At 44.9% G+C, this 20,668-nt stretch overlaps 7 protein-coding genes across 7 annotated transcripts; all 7 read right to left on the bottom strand.

Moving 5' to 3' along the window:
* Nucleotides 1–1,195: 1,195 nt before the first annotated feature.
* Nucleotides 1,196–2,523, bottom strand: AO090138000150 (uncharacterized protein; the record flags this gene model as incomplete). Its single annotated transcript, XM_023238518.1, has 2 exons — nt 1,196–1,598; nt 2,513–2,523. 2 exons carry the CDS (start codon nt 2,521–2,523, stop codon nt 1,196–1,198), a joined length of 414 nt encoding a protein of 137 aa, XP_023093280.1.
* A 489-nt stretch (nt 2,524–3,012) lies between these two features.
* On the bottom strand, nt 3,013–5,400 carry AO090138000151 (uncharacterized protein; the record flags this gene model as incomplete). Its single annotated transcript, XM_023238517.1, has 2 exons — nt 3,013–3,155; nt 4,449–5,400. 2 exons carry the CDS (start codon nt 5,398–5,400, stop codon nt 3,013–3,015), a joined length of 1,095 nt encoding a protein of 364 aa, XP_023093281.1.
* Nucleotides 5,401–6,528: 1,128 nt separating this feature from the next.
* Nucleotides 6,529–7,198, bottom strand: AO090138000152 (uncharacterized protein; the record flags this gene model as incomplete). The annotated part of the gene is made up of 2 exons (XM_023238516.1): nt 6,529–6,575; nt 6,652–7,198. 2 exons carry the CDS (start codon nt 7,196–7,198, stop codon nt 6,529–6,531), a joined length of 594 nt encoding a protein of 197 aa, XP_023093282.1.
* Nucleotides 7,199–8,680: 1,482 nt separating this feature from the next.
* Nucleotides 8,681–9,418, bottom strand: AO090138000153 (uncharacterized protein; the record flags this gene model as incomplete). The annotated part of the gene is made up of 4 exons (XM_023238515.1): nt 8,681–8,838; nt 8,944–9,087; nt 9,157–9,201; nt 9,370–9,418. 4 exons carry the CDS (start codon nt 9,416–9,418, stop codon nt 8,681–8,683), a joined length of 396 nt encoding a protein of 131 aa, XP_023093283.1.
* A 373-nt stretch (nt 9,419–9,791) lies between these two features.
* AO090138000154 (HET domain-containing protein) lies at nt 9,792–12,551 on the bottom strand (the record flags this gene model as incomplete). The annotated part of the gene is made up of 1 exon (XM_023238514.1): nt 9,792–12,551. One exon carries the CDS (start codon nt 12,549–12,551, stop codon nt 9,792–9,794), a length of 2,760 nt encoding a protein of 919 aa, XP_023093284.1.
* A 2,923-nt stretch (nt 12,552–15,474) lies between these two features.
* On the bottom strand, nt 15,475–16,962 carry AO090138000155 (uncharacterized protein; the record flags this gene model as incomplete). The annotated part of the gene is given in 4 exon segments (XM_023238513.1): nt 15,475–15,576; nt 16,106–16,195; nt 16,201–16,757; nt 16,815–16,962. Coding segments are annotated over 4 exon segments (897 nt in total).
* A 349-nt stretch (nt 16,963–17,311) lies between these two features.
* AO090138000156 (uncharacterized protein) lies at nt 17,312–18,137 on the bottom strand (the record flags this gene model as incomplete). The annotated part of the gene is made up of 4 exons (XM_023238512.1): nt 17,312–17,318; nt 17,368–17,537; nt 17,674–17,896; nt 17,959–18,137. The coding sequence occupies 4 exons, from the start codon at nt 18,135–18,137 to the stop codon at nt 17,312–17,314; spliced, it is 579 nt and encodes a 192-aa protein (XP_023093286.1).
* Nucleotides 18,138–20,668: the final 2,531 nt, after the last annotated feature.

Raw genomic sequence — 20,668 nt, 5'->3', positions numbered from 1 at the left:
TTTAACTCTGAACTAGCTCCAAAGTAGCTTTTCCATATTGGGCTGCCTGGAGAGATTATAAGGAGAATTAAAGATATTTCATACTAAAACGAATAACAATACTTTTTTTTCCGGGAAAAGAAAGCGCGTTGTAACACATTTTCTGCCAAAAAAAAAAAGAAAAGAAAAAGAAAAAAAGAAAATACAAGAAAGAGGAGGATAGTAAGAATATTGGCCATACATTACTAAATTACGATATATAGCCGACACCGACGATTGGATAGTACTAGATCAAGGAGCCAACAAAGAAACCGACGGAACATTCAGCTGTTTTTAAAAGAATATAAATACTGCCAGGAGTGCGACACAGATATTTCTTTAACAATTCAATTAAAATATAGCGGCGAGATTGTCTTCTTTAATTCTAATAGATTCTGGCCTCCGTCAAAAGAGCAGCTGGTAGATAGATCTATTAACCCTGTCTGATATCTAGAGTCTAATCAACTTAGGTAACGTACTATTCAAGGCCCAAACAGATCACTTTGTAGGAAATTGCAGCTTGATATAAGTCCTAAATATTTAATATAAACATCGATACTAGAATAGTGAATTATGTAGTAGTATTACCCTATTTCTAGGCTCTTGGGCTCTGGTAATGGTGGTTGTGGGATCTACAATGGATATATCTAGAATAGTAGTACCTTCTTTACCAATTATAGTCTAGGATATTAAACATTTCCAGGCTAGTGTTTCATATATGTAACAATCTTATTTCAGAAAGTTAATAGATCAAGAAGCAGGAGTCTACGCTATACGGGATATATTAAAGTTCAACCCTGATTTAAAACTTATAAATCCTCACTCAACACAGACCAGTTACACTGGTACTTACGTTTAAGATCTCAGGGATGGAATTAAATAATATTATTAAACCGAAACTGCAGCCTCAAGTAATTCTTCCTACCTTGAAGCAACTAAAGGAAAAGAGGGACCAACGTAAACGAGAAAAACAAGCTGCCCTTATTGAAGCTAGTTTAAGATCTGGAAAATACGTGCTCTTTCTACAGAAAGTTCCTTTAGAGCAAGACTAGCCACTGCCGCGCATGGGATTGTATGCCTACTGGGAATCCTATCATCCGGTATTATTATCGTTTTCGCTTTGAAAGGGATATCTGCACGTTCTAAGACGGATGCTAATTACAAGCGAGAAAGCCCATCATAGGAGCGTACTAGCCACTGCGCTCAAATTCTTAAAAGATTCTTTCCATTTCCCAGCAAAATGTAAGAGAATAACGTCCGAAAATTTCTGATGAGCCTTTTCTTCGGCGTAATCGAGGGGGGTCTTGCCAATCGAGTCTCTGGTATGCAAATCCAAGGCACCTATTGATTTAAGGAACTCTACAAGTTCCTCGGTGAACGCACCATGAATTGCCCCATGATGCATAAAAGTCTTGCCATCAGTATCTCGTGCTGCTGGGTCCAAACCCAAATCAAACAGTAAATTGAGTGTCTCATGATCTGCTCCGTTATTATGCATAAGAAGATGCGCCAGATTTTCTTGACGTTCACTGACCCATAGTGGATCAGCACCCTTCCATATGAGTAAGTAAAAGATATCCCTGTCAAACTTTAGGTGGAAAGAGCCCACATACAGACTGAGGCAAGAGTTCCCCTTTGCGTCGTGTTTGTTGGCGTCGCAACCACACTGTATCAGGAAATCAACCGCGTCAACATAGCAGAGGACGGACGAGACATGATGGTGCAATGGACTCCTGCCGTGGTCATCCAGCGAGTGCCAAAGCTGGGAAAGCTCGCTCTCGCGAGACTCTGACATGTACTGCAGGACATCTAAGCAACTATAATTCAGTGCATAGTGGAATGGATTCAGCCCATGGATATCATTCAGCAGAATATCATGGCCGTTTGCTACAAGATTGCGCACAACCTCTAGGTTACCTGCCCTGCTGGCAAGGTGGAGACACGTCTGATGCGATCCGTTCACTCGTGAACTATCAGCTCCTTTCTCAATGAGCTTGTGTAAAATAGACCACGCATAATGTTTTCGAAAGTCTATCACATGTTGAGGGTAATCCCCACCAAGGTTAGCCAAGTTGACGTCGATAGTCCCACTCTCTAGGAGTATCTCAACAATATGTATTCGAGTTTTGTCAATGTATGCGGAGATATCGAAAGCTTCTTCTTCACTTGCAAAGTCCGTGATCAAACCTCCCCAAGACTCAACGGAGTATTCACCATTCTCCCAGACATCCTCATATTTGCGACCTAGAAGATGTCGCCTGATTGCAAGATGTAGTGGCGTATCGCCAAAATCGGAACGAGCATTCAGATCGGCCCCATGTCGGAGCAAAAAAGTGGTCGTTTTCGTGCATGCGTTCAATGCAGAGAAATGAAGTGCTGTTAGACCGGAATCTACATTCGCTCGAGCTGCGACTTGCTGGGCCTGAAAGCTATGCGTAATGATGCTCACTGTTGTTCGTCCAGGCCACCATTGTCTTTTAATTCTTTGGCTCACCTCGAATCCATTCTGAAGGAAAACTTGTGCAAGTTCTGGATCTGAGTTCCCAATGGCATAAAGGAAAGGCGTCATATTATCTTTGTCACACGCATATTGGGAGACCCGGCTTTTAAGCAGGAAGTCGGCCAGTTCGCAGTCATTGTCTCGGCTATTTTTGCAGATCAGATGGAGTGCGTTCCGACAATTGTCATCTAGAGCATTCACAGACGCTCCAGATTCAACTAAAAGTTTTACGGCTTCAAGTTGAGAGTGTTGAGCGGCAGTGAGCAAAGGGGTTCTGCCACGCGTATCTTTTTCTTCCAGCTCATCTTGAAAGCACGAGAGTAATGGGATAATCCCCCAGCGAGCTGCAACATGAATGACCGAGATCCCAGTGCCCAAATCACCCTCAGAGCCTCTTTTTAAGTAGTTGTGACTATCTAGCCAACATTTCCACGGCCCGAGTCGGTTCCGAAAAAATTGCTCAATCTCCTTTGAAACAGTAAATTCTGTTTGAGCTAAGTTTGCATGTTCCGGCCAGTGCAGTACTGAATAACCAAGGAAGCCGTGGCTAGATTCCAGTGTTGACATATCCATGTCTGGTCGACAATACTGAAGGATAACCTCGATGCACCGATATGAAAGAGCATAATTTGATCCTCTAGGGTTGATATCCTGCATTTCCAACAGCAGAAAGTCTTGAACCGACCTGTGCAGCATCCGCACACGGCCATTATCAACGACAATCAACAGATGGCACAGTCCAATAATGTCTCTCGTGAACTGAAGACGAGTTTCAAGATCTTTGTCAAGGTATAGTCGACATGCCTCAGCTATTTCCACCAACGTCAGCGGTCGCATTGCGAATGCAACAAACTCCAAAATTCTCTTGATAAGTGGGTAATCCTCTGAGCCATAGACTGTGGTGGATGTGATAGCTGCATCAAGCAGGTTTTGATATAAAGAATGCAGCCCTCGTGGAAAAGCCTGGAGTGTGTCGATTACCTTCCTCGACCTCACCGACCTCAATTCGTTATAAACAATACCGACCCAGAGAAAGGTTCCATCCGCCTTCTCTTCAAGGATGCGAGATACTTCCCAAGCAACAGGCTCAGTGTACTTATTTCTCGTTGCAAGCTTTTTCACCGTATTCTGTATCATAATTTGGAGATCTCTCTTTACGTCTTCGCAAGTCCCTAGGTCTTTACATCTGAAGATAGATAGGCAACACTCAAGGTTGGGATATGGACGACTGATGATCAGCATGTGTAACTTGTGTCGGGTTGAACTTGTTATGCCTTCTTCACTGAATGACTGGTATATTTGGTGAAGCAGCATTTCCTGGGAATCAGCTTCGCATTCGTCCAAGGCATCAATGATGCAGTATATCTCGGGTCCCTCAGCTGCTCTTCCCATATCCATCAATATGGCCCATAGCGTATCAAATGAAGTAACAAAGTCATTGCTTCGAACCTCATATCTCGACATGACACTCCTCATGAAAGGCGGATATTGATTAAGTATCTGATATATGAGGCCCCTTAGGATGGATGTCGCCTCTCTCTGGCGCTCCGAGCTGGCTTCGCAAAAGAAGAAAGACAGAATATTATGTCCATCCACGAAATAATCTTTCTTCGGTAGCTCCTCCACAAGTGTCATGGCCATTGTCGACTTGCCGATCCCCGGGTTACCATATAACCAGAAAACATTTTGTTCCAGGCCATCAATGTCTTCATCTCGCCGAAACCAAGATTTGAGCTCGCTTGACTCCAAAAACCAGCTGCAGGTCCCTGGAGTGCGATTTCCTTTTCTCCGCTTCAAGGAGCTCATGTCTTCCTCAGGATCAGTGATGAACAGATTTTTCAAAAACACTTTTTCTCTTTCAGTAAATCCGAATCCTAAAAATACGATTTAGTAGGACGCAGGTGATAAACAGATACCCAAAAAAGCATACCTTTCTCTTGGCATACGGTGTCCTTCACTAGGGGAACGAGTGATAAGAGTGCCTTTGTATAAGCAGCTGCGGCAAGGGCTGCATAGCCCTGCCAGTCGTTCTGCTTATGAGAATCACAGTAGTCACATATTCCCCGTATGACTAAACATGGAAGCTGATCCATAATTCCCGCCGCCTCCATTTCAAAACAGAGGGCGTGGAGATCTTTGGCAATGGAGTCTCGCGCCCGCGCATCCTTCATGACTTGATTACCTGACACAATTAGGCCGTAATGAATATGCGGCTCATCACTTGCCCGCGGCTCACGCGAAACCAGTTGACTTTTGTCGCATGATGAACAGTCCGGGTTGCCCATTGGATGCTCATACATTTCGTGAAAGAGCCAGTCCTTGTCTGGACGAGAAAAGTGCCTGGTTGCCTGGTGTTCCTGCAAGGCATCAGAAACTATCTGCTTAGTCTTTGTCTCCGGCAATAGGTAGGATGATCGCATTTTGGAAAGGACGGTTAGGAGAAGCGGAGATGGCTTGTTGAGCAAACCCATGGGCTCCAAGTGTCCATAGCACATCTTCCCATAATCATACTGAATTACACCGCCGTATTTTTCAGTAGGCATACTGACGACCACATCGCCAAGGCGAACATCGGCACCGCTTAAAGGTGCCCCCCCTCCGACTCCGACCATCAACCCGAATCTAATAGAGGGGAATGTTCGTCTCATATGAGCCACCGAAAATGCGGCAGAAGTCGTTCCACAGACACCGGATTGTAGGCAGACAATTACTATATTATGTCCACTCATGCTCCCAAGGGTGTAGGTATTACTGTCATTATCCGACTGGGGAAGTGGACTGTGGACGTCATCGAGTAGGGCTGTCACAGCAGCCAGTTCGATCGACAATGCGCATATACAGGCGACCGTGTATTCATGGTGTAATATATCCCGCGTCGACATTCTGTGGGATAGTAAGGGAGACTATAATTGACTATATCAGGTATCTGGGTGCACACATATCAGGGTAGGAGAGTCCAAAGGTTATATAGCACGGCGAGTGAAACTTGTCAGGACGGAGGAGGGGCTAACTGCCAGGCCAGAAGGCTGGCTGTACTAACCAGGCGACAGCCTTAAACTTTCGCCAAGCGCGCTCGATCATCACTAGGCTGTGTACTTCGTCTTCCAGCAGAAAAGAAGTTTCCAACCGGCTAAATTAATGTTCTTTTCCCCATCAAGGTTCAGCCTACAAGGAAGGAGAAGACCTGTAGTTTTATATTCCAATATTCTCACGTATTCGGACAAATAGGATGTAGCTAAATGCCCCAATCTCTTGAAGCCAGACGTGGAAAAGGTGATACTGATCGATTCAAAAATCACAGGGAGGCATAAGCTCCGCAGATATTTATCCACTTGTGCAAGGTTCAGCTGCGCAGGGCGGTCCAAAGCCAGAATCAAAATGCTTAATACTTCCTTTGGAAGTAAGGAATAATTTTGTGTAAGAGACGAGCTCATCGTGTGTATTATGATGCTGGTTACGACTGTTACATTATCTCAATAAATTCAGGCGACTGAGATTACCTTGTATTCTACCCCACCCACCAAACACTGCCCGGCGCTTTGACCACCCACGTTCGCGGCTTAGATCAGCTGATCTAACTAGTCCTAAATTGTGAGACGTACTGAAGAGAGCCACCTGCACACTAAAATTGCAGTGTCATCGAGTCCAAAACATTACATAGAGACAAAGAGCTTTCTGTTACAATCCAATTGTACTTTAGGGGTTAGTATCTAAGCAACTGTCCAAGCCAATCGTAGCAAAACTGGCCCTTCAGAGTTCGGTTTCGCCGTTATTTATCATTAACATCAGACAATCCACCATACTAATAAATATATACTATAAGATGCACAAAAAACATCTAGATACTCTTATACTGACTCAGTTCTAAAGGTTGGTTAGTCTCAATATACTGGCCGCGCTTTGTAGCACTGCTCCCCAAGCTGTCTCTTCTAGGGGCTATTTGAAGGTCGTACAGCTATCTTTACCGTCCAGTGTGATGCAATGTTAATGAAGACGTGCTCCTTCTTCCCTCAGTTAGGATTCTCCTGGATTCTCCAGATCTCGCCAACGCCGGCGACTGCGTACGCGGTGTACATAGTGAGCATGGCGCTGGAACGCCATTCGATGCAACAAGACTACCTCACACCACTCACATTTGAGTGATCCTTTGTTTAGGTGAATGGAGTCAAAGTGTCGTGTTACACATCCGCTATCATGGAACCTTCTAAAGCGAATGTCATCAGGCTGCTTTGCATCCGCAAAGCATTGAAAGCAATGCCGAGGTTGTTTCGACTGCTGAATGTGCTCCCTGGTTGCACGTATTCGCTCATCGCATGTAGAATCAGGTGTGCCATCTCGATCGACGTTGTTTTGGGTTCGGCGCACTTTATGGGGCTGAGAGCTGGGACTATTCGATGCAGTAGAGTCGGAAGCCTTACGCTTGGGACGGCCCCTCCGTGGACCTCCTTCAAAGACACCACAGTACTGCGTGACTGCGTCGGCGCCTGCATCGCGCCGATTCCACTCATCCTCTAGTGAGTTCGATATTGGATACGAAACGAGACATTGCACCAGATGCAACTGGAGGATGCATGTCGTCTTCCAAGGGCGATCTATCCTCGTCCTCTTCGACTGCAGTGCCGGACAACTGCGCTTCAATATCCAGGAATGCTTGCTCTTCATCGAAGTTCTTACGAACATTATGCCGCAGGGCTCTCAACAGCCGTGCTCGCGTGTTCTTGACCTCCTCTTCTAGTTGTTGAATCCGGGGAAGCAGGCCAGGCTTCTCAGTCTCCTCGTACTGGGTACGCGCGTTGCTGAGCTTACAACTGGCCTCTTCTAACTCTGGATGATCCTCAATCTGTGCTCTCTGCTGGTCGGTCAGATACCGTGGGCGCCGAGTGTCTCGCTAACGGCTTTGTCGTGAGACAGCCCGCATCAGTTCCACGTCTGGGTCGAGGCCACAGATCATCCGGATCATATCCGTGTCGACCCTCAAAGGATGATGATGTTCAAGAAAGGTCCGGGCACTAGCGTGCTTCTTTATCAACATATGTGCTCCTTACTAACCCATCCTGCCAACGACGTCAGAGGTCAATGAAACCTTAGGGCAGACAGAGTCACTCACCACTCTCATTGAATATTTTGCTACTACTGTACCGGAACTGATGTGCATGAAACATGCCTAGCCACCCATGAATTTCCCAAATATAACCAGGAGCCTTGACATCATTGCGTTTGTCATAAATTGTTCCCATTGAGCAGTCGGAACGCCATCAACTAACTCGGTCTTACAAAAGATATACCAATCGGCCTTTTTGGGGTCTAAGGGTATCACGAGTTGCTCACATCGCTTCCTTATAAAAAGGTTACGCAGCTGAGCCTTCGATCTCAGCCCGTTCCGAAATGCCCTGGCATAAAACAGGATCCCGAACAGTAGTGTATGCGGGCACAGCACTAACGACGGTCCATATACAATCTCGAGGAGAGAAAAGGTCGTTCTATTGCATCAAAATAATCAGTATAATCAGCTTCGACTCCTTGAGGAGGTATATCCGGAAAAGTATAGTGTTTTAGCAGTACAGAGAAGGAGCAAAACCAAAAGTAGTCTCATTATAATTTCGTTATTCCAAGGAACTTTTGCGTCCCCTCGGGTGTTAGTTCGATATTGGGAATCGGGGGCCCACCGTGGGGATCCTTCTGAAGAGAGATCTGCAGATCTTAAAGTGCAGAGATAACAATGCATTCTGCCGGTGAACAGTAAACAGGGCCAAGGAGTTGAACAGGCACACCTGGATACGCTGCAAGCCCAAGTAGAACTCTTTTTTCCTGGGTGGACAGAATTGTTTCGTTTAACGGAGCGATATCTTCGATATACACCGGCGTCTTCTTTCCGGGCTGAGTATCTAATCCGTTCTCGAGAACCAGATACCTAATGCCCTGCGAAGCAGAACGTTAAGTAGGCAATTTGGCAGGCAGATTAGGAAATCAAAATCCTACCTAACCGTCAAGATTTCTTTGCTGTCCTGCTCGTTGATTTGAGTCTTTGTAGGCCTTTGGTAATAAAGACGAAGATTCTTCCAGTCCGTCATCCACGAGCTAGCCTTGTGAATCTGTTTTAAAATCAATTAAAGTGATATTAAATGTAACTAAGCTGGTCTATGGTGTACGGCTAGGACGGCACTAAATGATGGCAAGCGGTGGACTACCCAGCGAGTCTATTGTATACGAGGCCCACAAGTATGGGTTATCGAATGAAGCAATTTCTATGATATGATATCGAGATTCCCGCGGAATAGCTGCTGATCCGGTTCCGAACGCCAGTCGTGACACATGGGGATCTAACCGGGGTATAAGTAAATCCGAAACCTTTCTCGTCTTGCCAGGAGCGCGCCCAAGCTGCTACAAGTCATTTGTTTTCTGCGCGCAGAAAAGTATATTCAAACCTTCAATAGTGAACCTTTTCAAATCAGTTATCTGATTAACAATATTGGCAAACGTGCAGGCTTTTAAATGGTGGAGGAAGGTCCCCTTCGCGTCGTCATAGTTTCGGACCAAAATGCACACTTGGGGGCAGTCTTGGTCTTCCTCTGAAGAACTACTCCTTATCGCCTTCCATGCAGTCAAAAGCAATGGTTTACTAAACGGCTCTTACAAACGTCTGCCCCAAATGAGACTGCTGGCGAAGAAAAGATGGTTAGCATCTGTCTTTCTTGTATTTGATATTGCGAATATGGCCTACAATCCCGAAACGGCCACTTGCCAGATCAAAACCAACTTCCTGTTGTAATAGTTCGGTTTGGTAAAAGTGTACAAGTTTATCGAGCGAACCAACCAACTCAGGAACAGATGAATTATGATATTAGCCGAACTCATAACCTTAACGGCGCTTGCAGTCTCCCACCCTTTATCGAAGATCATATTTCTGGAACTCCGCAATACATTAAACCACGGGCACGCCAGATGCTGTGATCTCCACTAACGCACGGTCAATTCCTTCCCCATACCGCCAGACACGCGTATTTCGGGAGCTTAATGCCAGATGAAATTGGGTTTACTGTGACTCTGGCGTAGGTAAACTGCATGGCCCGCAGATCTCGCTTCGAGGCGTTACGTTCGAATTCACACTGTCATTACTAGCGTAAATCGTATTTTGGCAAGTTTGGGCTTGGACAGTGGCTATAATATATAACCCCGTAATGAATCGGATCCCAAACAAAACGAGCCAGCCGTCACCAAGTGGCCTACACCACTCATTGCACGTGGATATAAAAGCCACAGGGATGTTGTGAATCTAGAGAAACTGTGGCATGCCCCAGGGTACCTTCTCTGTAATCCTGACTTCATCTTTTCGCCGCTTAAGAAGAAGTTCCAACATATCTTTTCCATTGGCTATATTCGCTGCAGCAGCTTCAAGAACCTTCTGTGTAATCTGAACTTCATCTTTTCGCTGCTCAAGAAGAAGCGCCAGTATATCATATCCACTGCGCATATTCCCTGCCGCAGCTTCAAGAACCTTCTCTGTAATCCTGACTTCATCTTTTCGCCGCTTAAGAAGAAGTTCTAATATATCTTTTCCACTGGCTGTGTTCCCTGCTGCAGCTTCAAGAACCTTCTCTGTGATCTTAACTTCATCTTTTCGCTGCTCAAGAAGAAGTATTATAATAGATCTTCCATTGCCTATATTGCCTGCTGCAGCTTTAAGAACCTTCTCTGTGACCTTGACTTCATCTTTTCGCTGCTCAAGAAGAAGTATTATAATAGATCTTCCATTGCCTATATTGCCTGCTGCAGCTTTAAGAACCTTCTCTGTGACCTTGACTTCATCTTTTCGCTGCTCAAGAAGAAGTATTATAATAGATCTTCCATTGCCTATATTGCCTGCTGCAGCTTCAAGAACTTTCTCTGTAATTTTAACTTTATCTTGTTGCTGCTCAAGAAGAAGTGCCAGTATAAATATACCACTGCGTATATTCGCTGCTGCAGCTTCAAGTACCTTCTCTGTGATCTGGACTTTATCTTGTTGCTGCTCAAGAAGAAGTTCCAATATATCTTTTCCACTGCGTATATTCCCTGCCGCAGCTTCAAGTACCTTCTCTGTGATCTGGACTTTATCTTGTTGCTGCTCAAGAAGAAGCGCCAGTATATCATATCCACTGCGCATATTCCCTGCCGCAGCTTCAAGAACCTTCTCTGTGATCTGGACTTTATCTTGTTGCTGCTCAAGAAGAAGCGCCAGTATATCATATCCACTGCGTATATTCCCTGCCGCAGCTTCAAGAACCTTCTCTGTGATCTTAACTTCATCTTTTCGCTGCTCAAGAAGAAGCGCCAGTATGTCATTTCCACTGTTTGTATTCCCTGCCGCAGCTTCAAGAACCTTCTCTGTGATCTTGACCTTTTTGCTGTGCTGATCAAGGAGACAACTCATTATTTGCTTTCCACTTGAGTAACAACTTGCCGCAACTATCAAAATCTCTTCTCCCCATTCCCCAAGGAGAAGCACCAGCACATCTTTTCCACTTATTGTATTCCCTGCCGCAGCTTCAAGAACCCTCTCTGTGATCCTGACTTCATCTTTTCGCTGCTCAAGAAGAAGCGCCAGTATATTATATCCACTGCGTATATTCGCTGCTGCAGCTTCAAGTACCTTCTCTGTGATCTGAACTTCATCTTTTCGCTGCTCAAGAAGAAGCGCCAGTATATCATATCCACTGCGTATATTCCCTGCCGCAGCTTCAAGAACCTTCTCTGTGATCTTAACTTCATCTTTTCGCCGCTTAAGAAGAAGTTCCAACATATCTTTTCCACTGGCTGTATTCCCTGCTACAGCTTCAAGGATCTTCTCTGTGATCCTGACTTCATCTTTTCGCTGCTCAAGAAGAAGCGCCAGTATATCTTTTCCACTGCTTGTATTCCCTGCCGCAGCTTCAAGAAATTCCTCTGTAATCTGGACTTCGTCTCGCTCCTCAAGAAGACGGACTATATTATTCGCATCAGATGATTCTGCAGCTCTTTTAAGATAAGTCGTGTTCATGGAAGTGAGATTAGACAGAAATCCCCGCATCGTATGATAGGGGAAGGATAGGCCAAATAGGAATGAAGCGGCATCGTGAATAACTTCCTCGACTGTCTTTGTGTAATCAGCACGCAGGATATTACTGTCTCTTACATCTAGAGCTATGCCAAGCAAGGCAAATATCATATCCCGAGGGTCAGTTGCTTTGCTTCCCCTGAATTTTAGCAGGAGGGTATACAGGCCGCGCTTCTGACTCCACCAAGAATTATTCCTTGAGGCTCCTGGCATTATATCTAAGACGGCTTGACAGTGAGGTTCTGGCTTCACCCCTATCAGGAACGGGGCAAGAGCAAAAATGCGTGTCGACACAGATCTGTTGCCGCTGAGAACCACGGCGGTTCGCGCGTTGGCGACTTCTTGCAAAATCCAAACTCTGTAAAACCAAGGCCGGTCCAAAAGCAATTTTATACCTTCGTGCTGTAGCCTTTCGAGACCTGGATACCGACTCCGTAAGTTTCCGTGCACTGATGACCAAAGCTTTATCCAGTGCTTGTCCCCGAGCTTCCAATCCTTATATGGGTGCTCTCGACTCTCTTCTTCCAGTTGCTTCAGAGAATCCATGACAGCGTTTGTCTCGTATCTCCCTTGACCTAACCAGATAATGATCTGTTCAGCACGAGAATATATGCAACCCATTTGTTGAACCTGGTGTCCTCGTTCTGCTTCGTTATTCTGGTTGATGCAAACAGCATCAACCCAAAGTACTCGGTATGTATTTGGGAAACGCATATCCTGAAGCGCAAGGTACAAGTTTGTAGTGACATCAAGCCTTCTCCCATCAATCTTTATGTAATCTGACTTCTCCGTATCACCCCATGTATACGATAAAGCGTCATAGGGACACGCGCTGTCACCGTCAAACCAGGCTTGCAGGAGCGTGCATTCAATCTCATCAGGCGTTGTGCCACTGTAAAGTAGGAGCAGCCGAAAGGAAGGTCCTTCAAGATCTATTGGTTCGTATTCAAAAGCTTCCATCCCTGGGTTATGGGACATATGTTGTATAAGCTATAATGCTTGAGGCTGAGAATGTGGGGCGTTAGGCAGACCGACGCTAAGACATTAACGGAGTATAACTCACCAACACTGAAATAAGAACAGATTGTAACAGGTAGTATGTAGAACCGAAAGATGATAATTCGAACGTCCTGGACTGAACAGCTAAGTCTTTCTTGTTCTAATAAATGATAAGCCTAAGACGAGAAAAGAATATTAGCTTTTGAGCATTGGGTAGTAAGGCAGAATCAGCTCGATTACCCCACGCACTATTTTGGATTCCGCAACTCATAGGATAAGGATAACTGTCTAGTTTGTCTAACTCGACGCGCAGCCAGTCTCGCGATGAAGAGATGAGTTGGTGATAAATAATGACATTAAGTGCCTACCTGGTTTACTGTACAGAATCAATCTGCCTTATTCTGTATCAGCTTTGACACAACCTTGGCAGAGTTGCTAATTTACGTTGGATCAGCGGCGAGTCTGGGCGGTCAAAGCTCACCTGTTTGGAGAGGTGCACGTGTCAGATTCCATTAAAAAAAATTTTACTCTTAAAAGCAGGCTTGATTCAATATCAGCCACTATCCTAAACAGTATTTTGGATATTCTAACATCGGGCCAGTAGATACCTTACTCCAGTAATGCATTAGCTAATTTGAAGGCAACTTCTTTCTCGACAGTATGCATATTTTCAAAACAATAATATACATACATCAATCCAACCTATCTAGGTTGATTAATTCTGTAATTGACCCACAATTTAATTTCATTAACAAACCAGCGGGCGACGCCTATTTTCACATTTTGTTTGACGAAAAACTCTGGGTCTCTTTCATCACAGATTTGCTTGATGTCTAGACAGTTTTCCAATGTTATGTCAAGCGCCTTCATAATATTGTCCTGAACAACTCAGTGTTCACCCGTGACAGTTGCCAGTTGCTATACTCCTTCACTACCACTTCAAAAGGCCCGGGGATATCATTAATAGGATCAGCTGGGTGGTTTGCGAGCGGCTTATCCCATTGTCACCTGATGACAATGTCAGTGGCTGAGAAGGTTGCGTCGGGAGGACATGGATATTAATAAGGTGGCACATTGATCTGGTTGAAGGGTTAGACGCTTTCTGTTTTCTTTTCTTTGTCCCTCACCATATAAGGTTTCTCGGACGGTATAAGGCACGTCATCCTGGGTCTCTAGGGAACCGCCGTCCTCAACATGGGCAGCAAGGCTCCTTATAAAATGCCCCAAGATTTTGTAATGCTTTTTCCCCACCGGGTCCAGCCAGCAGAATTGACCATTATGGTGGCGTGGGCGGCCAGGGCAACGCATCACCCGATAAACATGTCACCAGGCAAAAGTCCGCCCAGAAGAGCGCATGCAAGGATACGAGGGAAATCCTCCGAACCGATTGATGCTAGAGTGGCCAAGAACCACACACTCCGAATACGGTGTTCTCATCTCAGCGCCATTGCAATTCGGACCTCCGGCGGAGGGATACGAGCATTCAATCCAAGTCTCTCGCTCCCTGAGCATCCCTGTCACAGATTCGATAATGATCACGCAAGATGACTGTACCGGATACCCTGCCCCAGGTGCATGGACAACTCGGTGGCCGATCGGCGACGTCGGCGTCTATATTCGCTGCCTTCCTAATGACGTACAAGTGGTCCCAATCTGGAATTATATACAGAGAATCTTAGGGGTCTTTGGCTATAAATTAGTACTGGAATTCATAGTAGGAAAATTAAGAGTTAGTCTCCTGTCTTTAGTATCTACTGCCTAGTGCTTTGCCCTCGTATCCTTACCTAGTTGACAGGTCCTCTACCCTGACTAGTAGATATTTCCCTGACAGTAAGGGTTACTTTTCTTCGGAAGAATTAGACTATTACTTAGTTTTGTAATTATCTATAGAAATTGAAGACAGATAAATTACTATTCTATCGAGTTCGTCTAATAGTGGTTATCTTGATTATATCATTATCTCCTACTAGATTGTGTTTATTGTATCCTTTTAGCACCTGTTATGTAATAGAGGATCTAATATCCTGAGTACAAGCCCTATCGACTAGGTAAGAATGCACAGTCCGATGATTCGGGGCACAAAGATCTAGAATTCCAATTATAGTAGAATCTAACACAAAGACTGATTTTCGTTCTTTTCTCCTTGTCACACTACGATCTTTTTATACCTAGAGGTCACCTCCTTATCGGGTACAAACTTTTGATTGAAAACAGGACTATTTAATCAGGCGGACCCTTATTGTTCAGGTTGGATTGATTAGTACAATCTATATAGGACCAGAGTGTGCATCTTATAATTGGGTCCGGGGATCGGGTATATGATATAGGCTTTCGAGCTGAATAGTATACAACGCATGTATAGACTATATAGATATATTATATAAATATTGATTTTGGGCTGAGTCTCTGTATTTCTATAAATTATCGGTCTATTAGATACAGTAAGACCTCAATATCATAGAACTATTGAGCTAGCTCATTAAATTACTTGTATCGAGATATTGAGTTCTCTATATAGAGATACTACTATAATAGTATATTTAGTAAATTTCTCTAATATTAAGACTAAAAGATAAAGCAGAGACACGGTATTGTTGATTTATGTTCCGGACGATAATCTTGTATCTTTTTCAGATGGAACACCCCATTAAAGTATGGGTTAAAAGAAGACTTCGTGCGAGGGGATGCATTGCCAAATAATAGAGCCTCCAGACAATTCGGACGTTTATTTAGGGCCATAGTACAGCATTGCTGATGATATATCACAGGTAATGTTGTAGGGAGATAGCTAGTATCTTGCGCAAGGCGATTAGAGGTGGTCACTTGACTGGGCTTTGAAACCATGAATGGTGGCCACCAAACTCAGTAACCATTCATCCTCCCTTTATTTTACCCTCGCCATCGTGATCCCCATGAACGGATTCCAGAGCCATTGATGTCTCAGTCCATGGCCTTTTCCTTGCAACACAGTTGGACCTAGGCTCCGCTATAGAATGTCTGTTGAAGAAGTGGCGACGGAGGTCAGATACATCGGAATATTGCCTTCCATTACAGCAAGGGTGAGGGCACGAAACATTTCCTTCGGGGGGCAAATTCTCAAGGTGTCTGTCAATATGGTTTAACAATGTGGCTTTCTTGACCCACTGTTGGAACCGCTCGTCCGCTCTCTTTTTCTCATCACCCAGACAGAATGGACATAGACCCGCTGCAACTAGTGTATAGCGGAAGGTTAAGAGCCCGCACCTCGGCTGTAGAGCCTGCAGGTGAGATTGGCAATGGTTGATCCAATCTTCTTCGTTGCAAATTAATTCAGCACACAAATAACAGAATTGAACGAAGCTTCGACGGGTATGGCGATGGGCACGTTTGCCGTTCCTATAGGTCTGCTGGTATGGTGCCGCATTCAATGATTTGCGTTTGCATTGCAAAATATGCTTTGACCGTTCTTGGAGACCAATGCTGGTTAATATTAGCAATAGAAGGCGACTACCAAAAAATAAAAAGCACACGCAAACCTTGACATCTGCTTGGCACATATTGGACATTTTCCCTCTACGGGAGTCATGCCCGGATAATATGCCACCTTCTCGACTGAAGTACAAAGACTAACCGCATCACGTAAACATTGCCTCCCAACATCACTATCGAGAGGCACTTGCTTGAAAATGTTGTCATTTAAGCGTGCTCTTTCAGGCATATATTTACGGTAAATTTGAAAAAGGCAGGTAGTGTCGCGTTCCAAAAAGTCGTTCCCAATAATGTACTCGTCATAGCAAACATTCCACCAATTTTCAATGAATTCGGAACGTTTGGTGCGGAGCTTTTTGGCTTTCCGGGTGTAAAGTTTAGATCTCTCCGATACTAAGTCGGCATGTTTATCAGGCCGGCCATGAATCTCCTGCGTCAGTTCACTGATCCGTTGGTTAATCAGAATCACTTCCTCATCTTTTTCGAACTCTGCGAGAGAGGCAGCATCAAGTCGAAGCGGAACATTTTGATCACGGTGGTGGGCCATGCTCTGTTCCATTTCACGACATTCATAATCCGGATCCAGGTCATGGTACAGAGCCATCATATCTACTGCTTTGAGCGATGACTGGTATTTCAAGTATGAGTCATGATCCATATGATCTAACGCCTGGCCGCGGGTCGCGGCTGATGCCTTGGCTAAGCAGAAAAAATAGTTAGCATTATGTTCCTCCTATAGATTGATATACACCTTACGATCGATTTTGTTTGCCATAGCACCCCTGATTCCATGCACTCGTAAGCGGTCTCTGAAGCCATCCCGTTCAGCCAAACTAGTGAGATGGTGACGTAACGAAGAGAATGTCCACGCTTCGTTTGCTTTGGGACCTTCGGAAGTAGTCATTCGAAAGAAAGGTAACTCTTTCGCATCCTCCTTCCACTCGAGGGTCCACGACTCTCTTCCTTTTGGGGGTCGTTTTTCAAGCAATTCTTCGACGGTTGAGATGCCCTTGAATGCACCATCCGCAATGCCATGCACAATGACCCAAAACACAAAGCTTTTACCAAGCACAGGATGTTCACGAAACCAATTCTTTGGTCTGATCGTAATTTAGCTACCGCAAGTATGAACGGCTGAATATATACCCACATCATTTTGTCATCTCTGTAGCGTAGTCCTTTGAGAAATTCGGGGTCAATTACGACCCAGCGTTTCAACCCACCAGTATCCCCACTCCATTTTAGATTGAAAGTCAGATGCTGCAATAGAAGTCAGAAAGAATTGTCACGCGTGATATAGACTAATTACCTTATAGTAGAGGCATTCATTGGTTTTCCTGTACGAGCTCGATTCGACAATAGCACCAGCTCTAGCAGCAGAGCCAGAAAAGAGAGCCAGTGAACTTGCAGTCTGTACTCTTGCACGCTCGTGTACATAATCATGGTTGTCTTCGCCAAATAGATGGTGAAGAAGATGATCTATATCTTTCGCCGTCACCAAGAACCGCTCTCTTGGCTTAGTAGGAAGACTGTGTCTTTCTGTTAACACAGTCCGGATATACTATCTATAATTAGTCGCCCCAGTAATAAATATGAGGACATGAGCAGCCCGTACATTCAGAACATCCTTTTTTAAACCCAAGGGAAGCGTTCGCGACGTTTCACGCTCCCACTTAGAGGTGAAACAAGTGAAATTATTACATGCTGACTTCTGAGAGGGCTTTGTCTTTCGGGAAACAACGTAGCTTTCTGCGAATAGTTTTAGTTGCTGTGGCGTCGGGTCGGGATCTTCTCTGGTAAGATTTGCATCCTTGGGTTCGCTCCGAGAGAGCCTCCACCTGATCTATATTAGCTTCTGCTATCTCAATGCTAATATATCATAGTAGTAAGATTGGCTTACAGCGCCCAGTTGGTAACCGCTCGTTCGTACTTCTCCTCCGTGGCTGGAGCAATTCGAGGGTGACAAACAGTATTCTCAATCTTTTCCTGTTCCTGTTGATACTCTAGGGTGAATCCACGTGACTCGGCTAGTCTCTTGCGCTCTTCCAGCAACTTTTCGAGGTGCTCGTTCGAAAACATGGTCATGTGATGTCACGTGCTCGTATGGATAAAGAAAGGCAGACGTGTTGAGGATGAAACAAGAAAGGATTTCTTTGAAAGACACAAGACGTATTTATCTGCATCTGGGAATCCCGTGTCTTCCTAAATTTAGCACGAAAAATCATTGTGGGTGGCTCCGTTGTTAGCTGCATCACCCCTGGTGAGGAGGAATCACCGCTGGTGATGGCCGGATATAGGGCACTCACCCCAATCACCAGCACTCACCCTAAGTCGATAGTCACCGTTGTTTCAGCTTTTTAAAGGGCTAAAGGCCATTATACTTACTGACCACGCGTAATATGTGGCTTAAGTACGGCTGAGCGGACGGGAAGCCCTGTTCTCCACACCCTATGGTCGTATGTACTGATTCTCTACTTGTACAGGTATAGGTGGCTGTAATGCAACAGTTCAGGATTAACCTGGTAATCTACAGCTAGAAGAGTTGAAGCAGCAGTTGACATTCTCAAGCACAGCTAATCTTAGTTCCAACTGTGCATTGTTTGTGAGTGATTGGGGAAAGGTTCCAAGTATAGACATCCACGTACACAAATATCCTGTAATCCAATTTCGGTATGTATTAGTAGCCGGAGCGATGTTTTATATATTTTGAAAATGGCGGCATCAGGATGACCATAGCCTTACCCACTGTACACCACTTCACGATAAACCTGCACATTAACGTCAGCAGAGTTACCCATGGTATATCAATGTTGAATCAAGCCCTACACTAAATATTACTAATTGATGGTCGTCGGATGGTCGCCGGAATATATAGTATAGTTATGCACATAATGTCTAGTATTCGACCCTTGTCAATGTAGGTAATCAACATTTTCAGTTGTATATTTGGAGATACCCGATATTCTGGTATCAGGATTGTAGTATTTCACCTTTGCTAGTGGAAAATCAAAGTGTACAGTCTCCTTCCGTTTCACCTGTATGTGGGTAGGTTGAACTGAGGGCCCATCTCTGCGATATCCATTCGAATCCACCATCTGCGATGACACACCGTGTTTGCCACTGTTGGTTCGTGATTCCGAGACCACTGCGATATCCATCGAGCGTGCTGAACTGACTCCGCTGAGCTAAAAGAAGTCACAAGGACTTGAGTTTCTCTCAGGTGGACTCCTTCTGTCTGAAGTGCATACCCAAGATGAGAAGGGTATCAATCATAATTAAGGTAGATTAACAGATAGAGTGAAATAAAATTAGGAGTGCTTTCAAGGGCTTGCTCAGCGGCTGATACCATCTGGCCACACCCTAACTTGGAGATTTATAGTGAGCCATATTATATTTTTGGACCTCTTCGCAGAAGGCAGGTTTACTGTAGAGCTCGGACTGGTGGGTTCATGGTGCAAACCTTAACGAGCGCTGGTTAAATCACATAGTGTCACCCCAGACAGCTTGAGTTTCGGATCCGGCCGGTTTGAGGTTACTTTCGAAACAAGGTTCGGTAACAAACGAGGTGGTTCGATGTATGGGCCTCTCCAGAATACTGACAGTAGAGGCTAGGGACATGATTCCGCGTAACCTGTCCTGAATGGCTACCTCTGTTCATCACGTCAGATATTATGAGATAACTGGGTGGACAAAATAGCCGCCTAAAAAGCCAATTACCAAGTATAATAGCCATGGGAGGTTTGAGGTTAGCAGAGAATGTTAGCGACCCTGAAGAAACTATTTTTAGCAAGTATTGCTACTGTTGGATGAAGCTGTCTTTACTTTCCTTGCATATATCAATACATGGTTCAGAAGATAAAAGAACAACTTGTCCTCAAGTTAGTCACCGTAGAGCTCCCTGCACCCCGTGGTAACCCGGCCCCTTGGCTATATATCCCTTTTTCCTTTCTCGGGGAATTGACCACTTTATATGCTATGGGTTTGACTGTGAAGTCCGCAAGCTTTGTATCCCATTCGAAGAAAATCAATACCGCAATCATCGGTAGGGTGACCCGTAACTTTGTAGAGCCCCTGTCCACAACGGGCAACAGATTCTGTAGATTGAGTAATGAGCTACTATCGAAATTGGCTTTCATAGATTCGACTATAATGTAATACCGCGATTAAAAGTAACTTGGAATCCTGATTTCTTCAAGCTGACTTGCTGCCCCGATGCGGAGTAAAGCTATTCGGGGCCGCAAGATTCGCAGAAATATATTGACTGGCACCCGATACCGAGCCAAGTGAGGAACTGCACGTCATGTCCAACTCCCCTGAGTCACCTAGGACATATTAACCGATAGTGGGGCAGTAACCTTGTCAGTATGGAGTGGCGACAACGATGACTTTGGGCCTGGGCTGGAACTAACCTCCAGACGCAAAGCTAAACCAGGCCAAGACCTGAATCCCGAGCGTCTCCAGATTTTTCCCACTCTCATAGGACGCAAATTGAGTTTCTATTGAGAGCTCCAAGCGAAGGGACTAGATCCTTCTCTTGGCTCTTTTAGCGCTAGCAGTGGTAACTCAGCCACTGACGACCACCCAAGGGCTTAAGATGCTACGGCGGACCA

Source organism: Aspergillus oryzae, chromosome 6, assembly GCF_000184455.2.
Source record: "Aspergillus oryzae RIB40 DNA, chromosome 6".
In the NCBI taxonomy this organism is placed as follows: domain Eukaryota; kingdom Fungi; phylum Ascomycota; class Eurotiomycetes; order Eurotiales; family Aspergillaceae; genus Aspergillus; species Aspergillus oryzae.
Note: the sequence above shows the minus strand (reverse complement) of the source record. Positions and strands in the feature narration are given on the sequence as shown.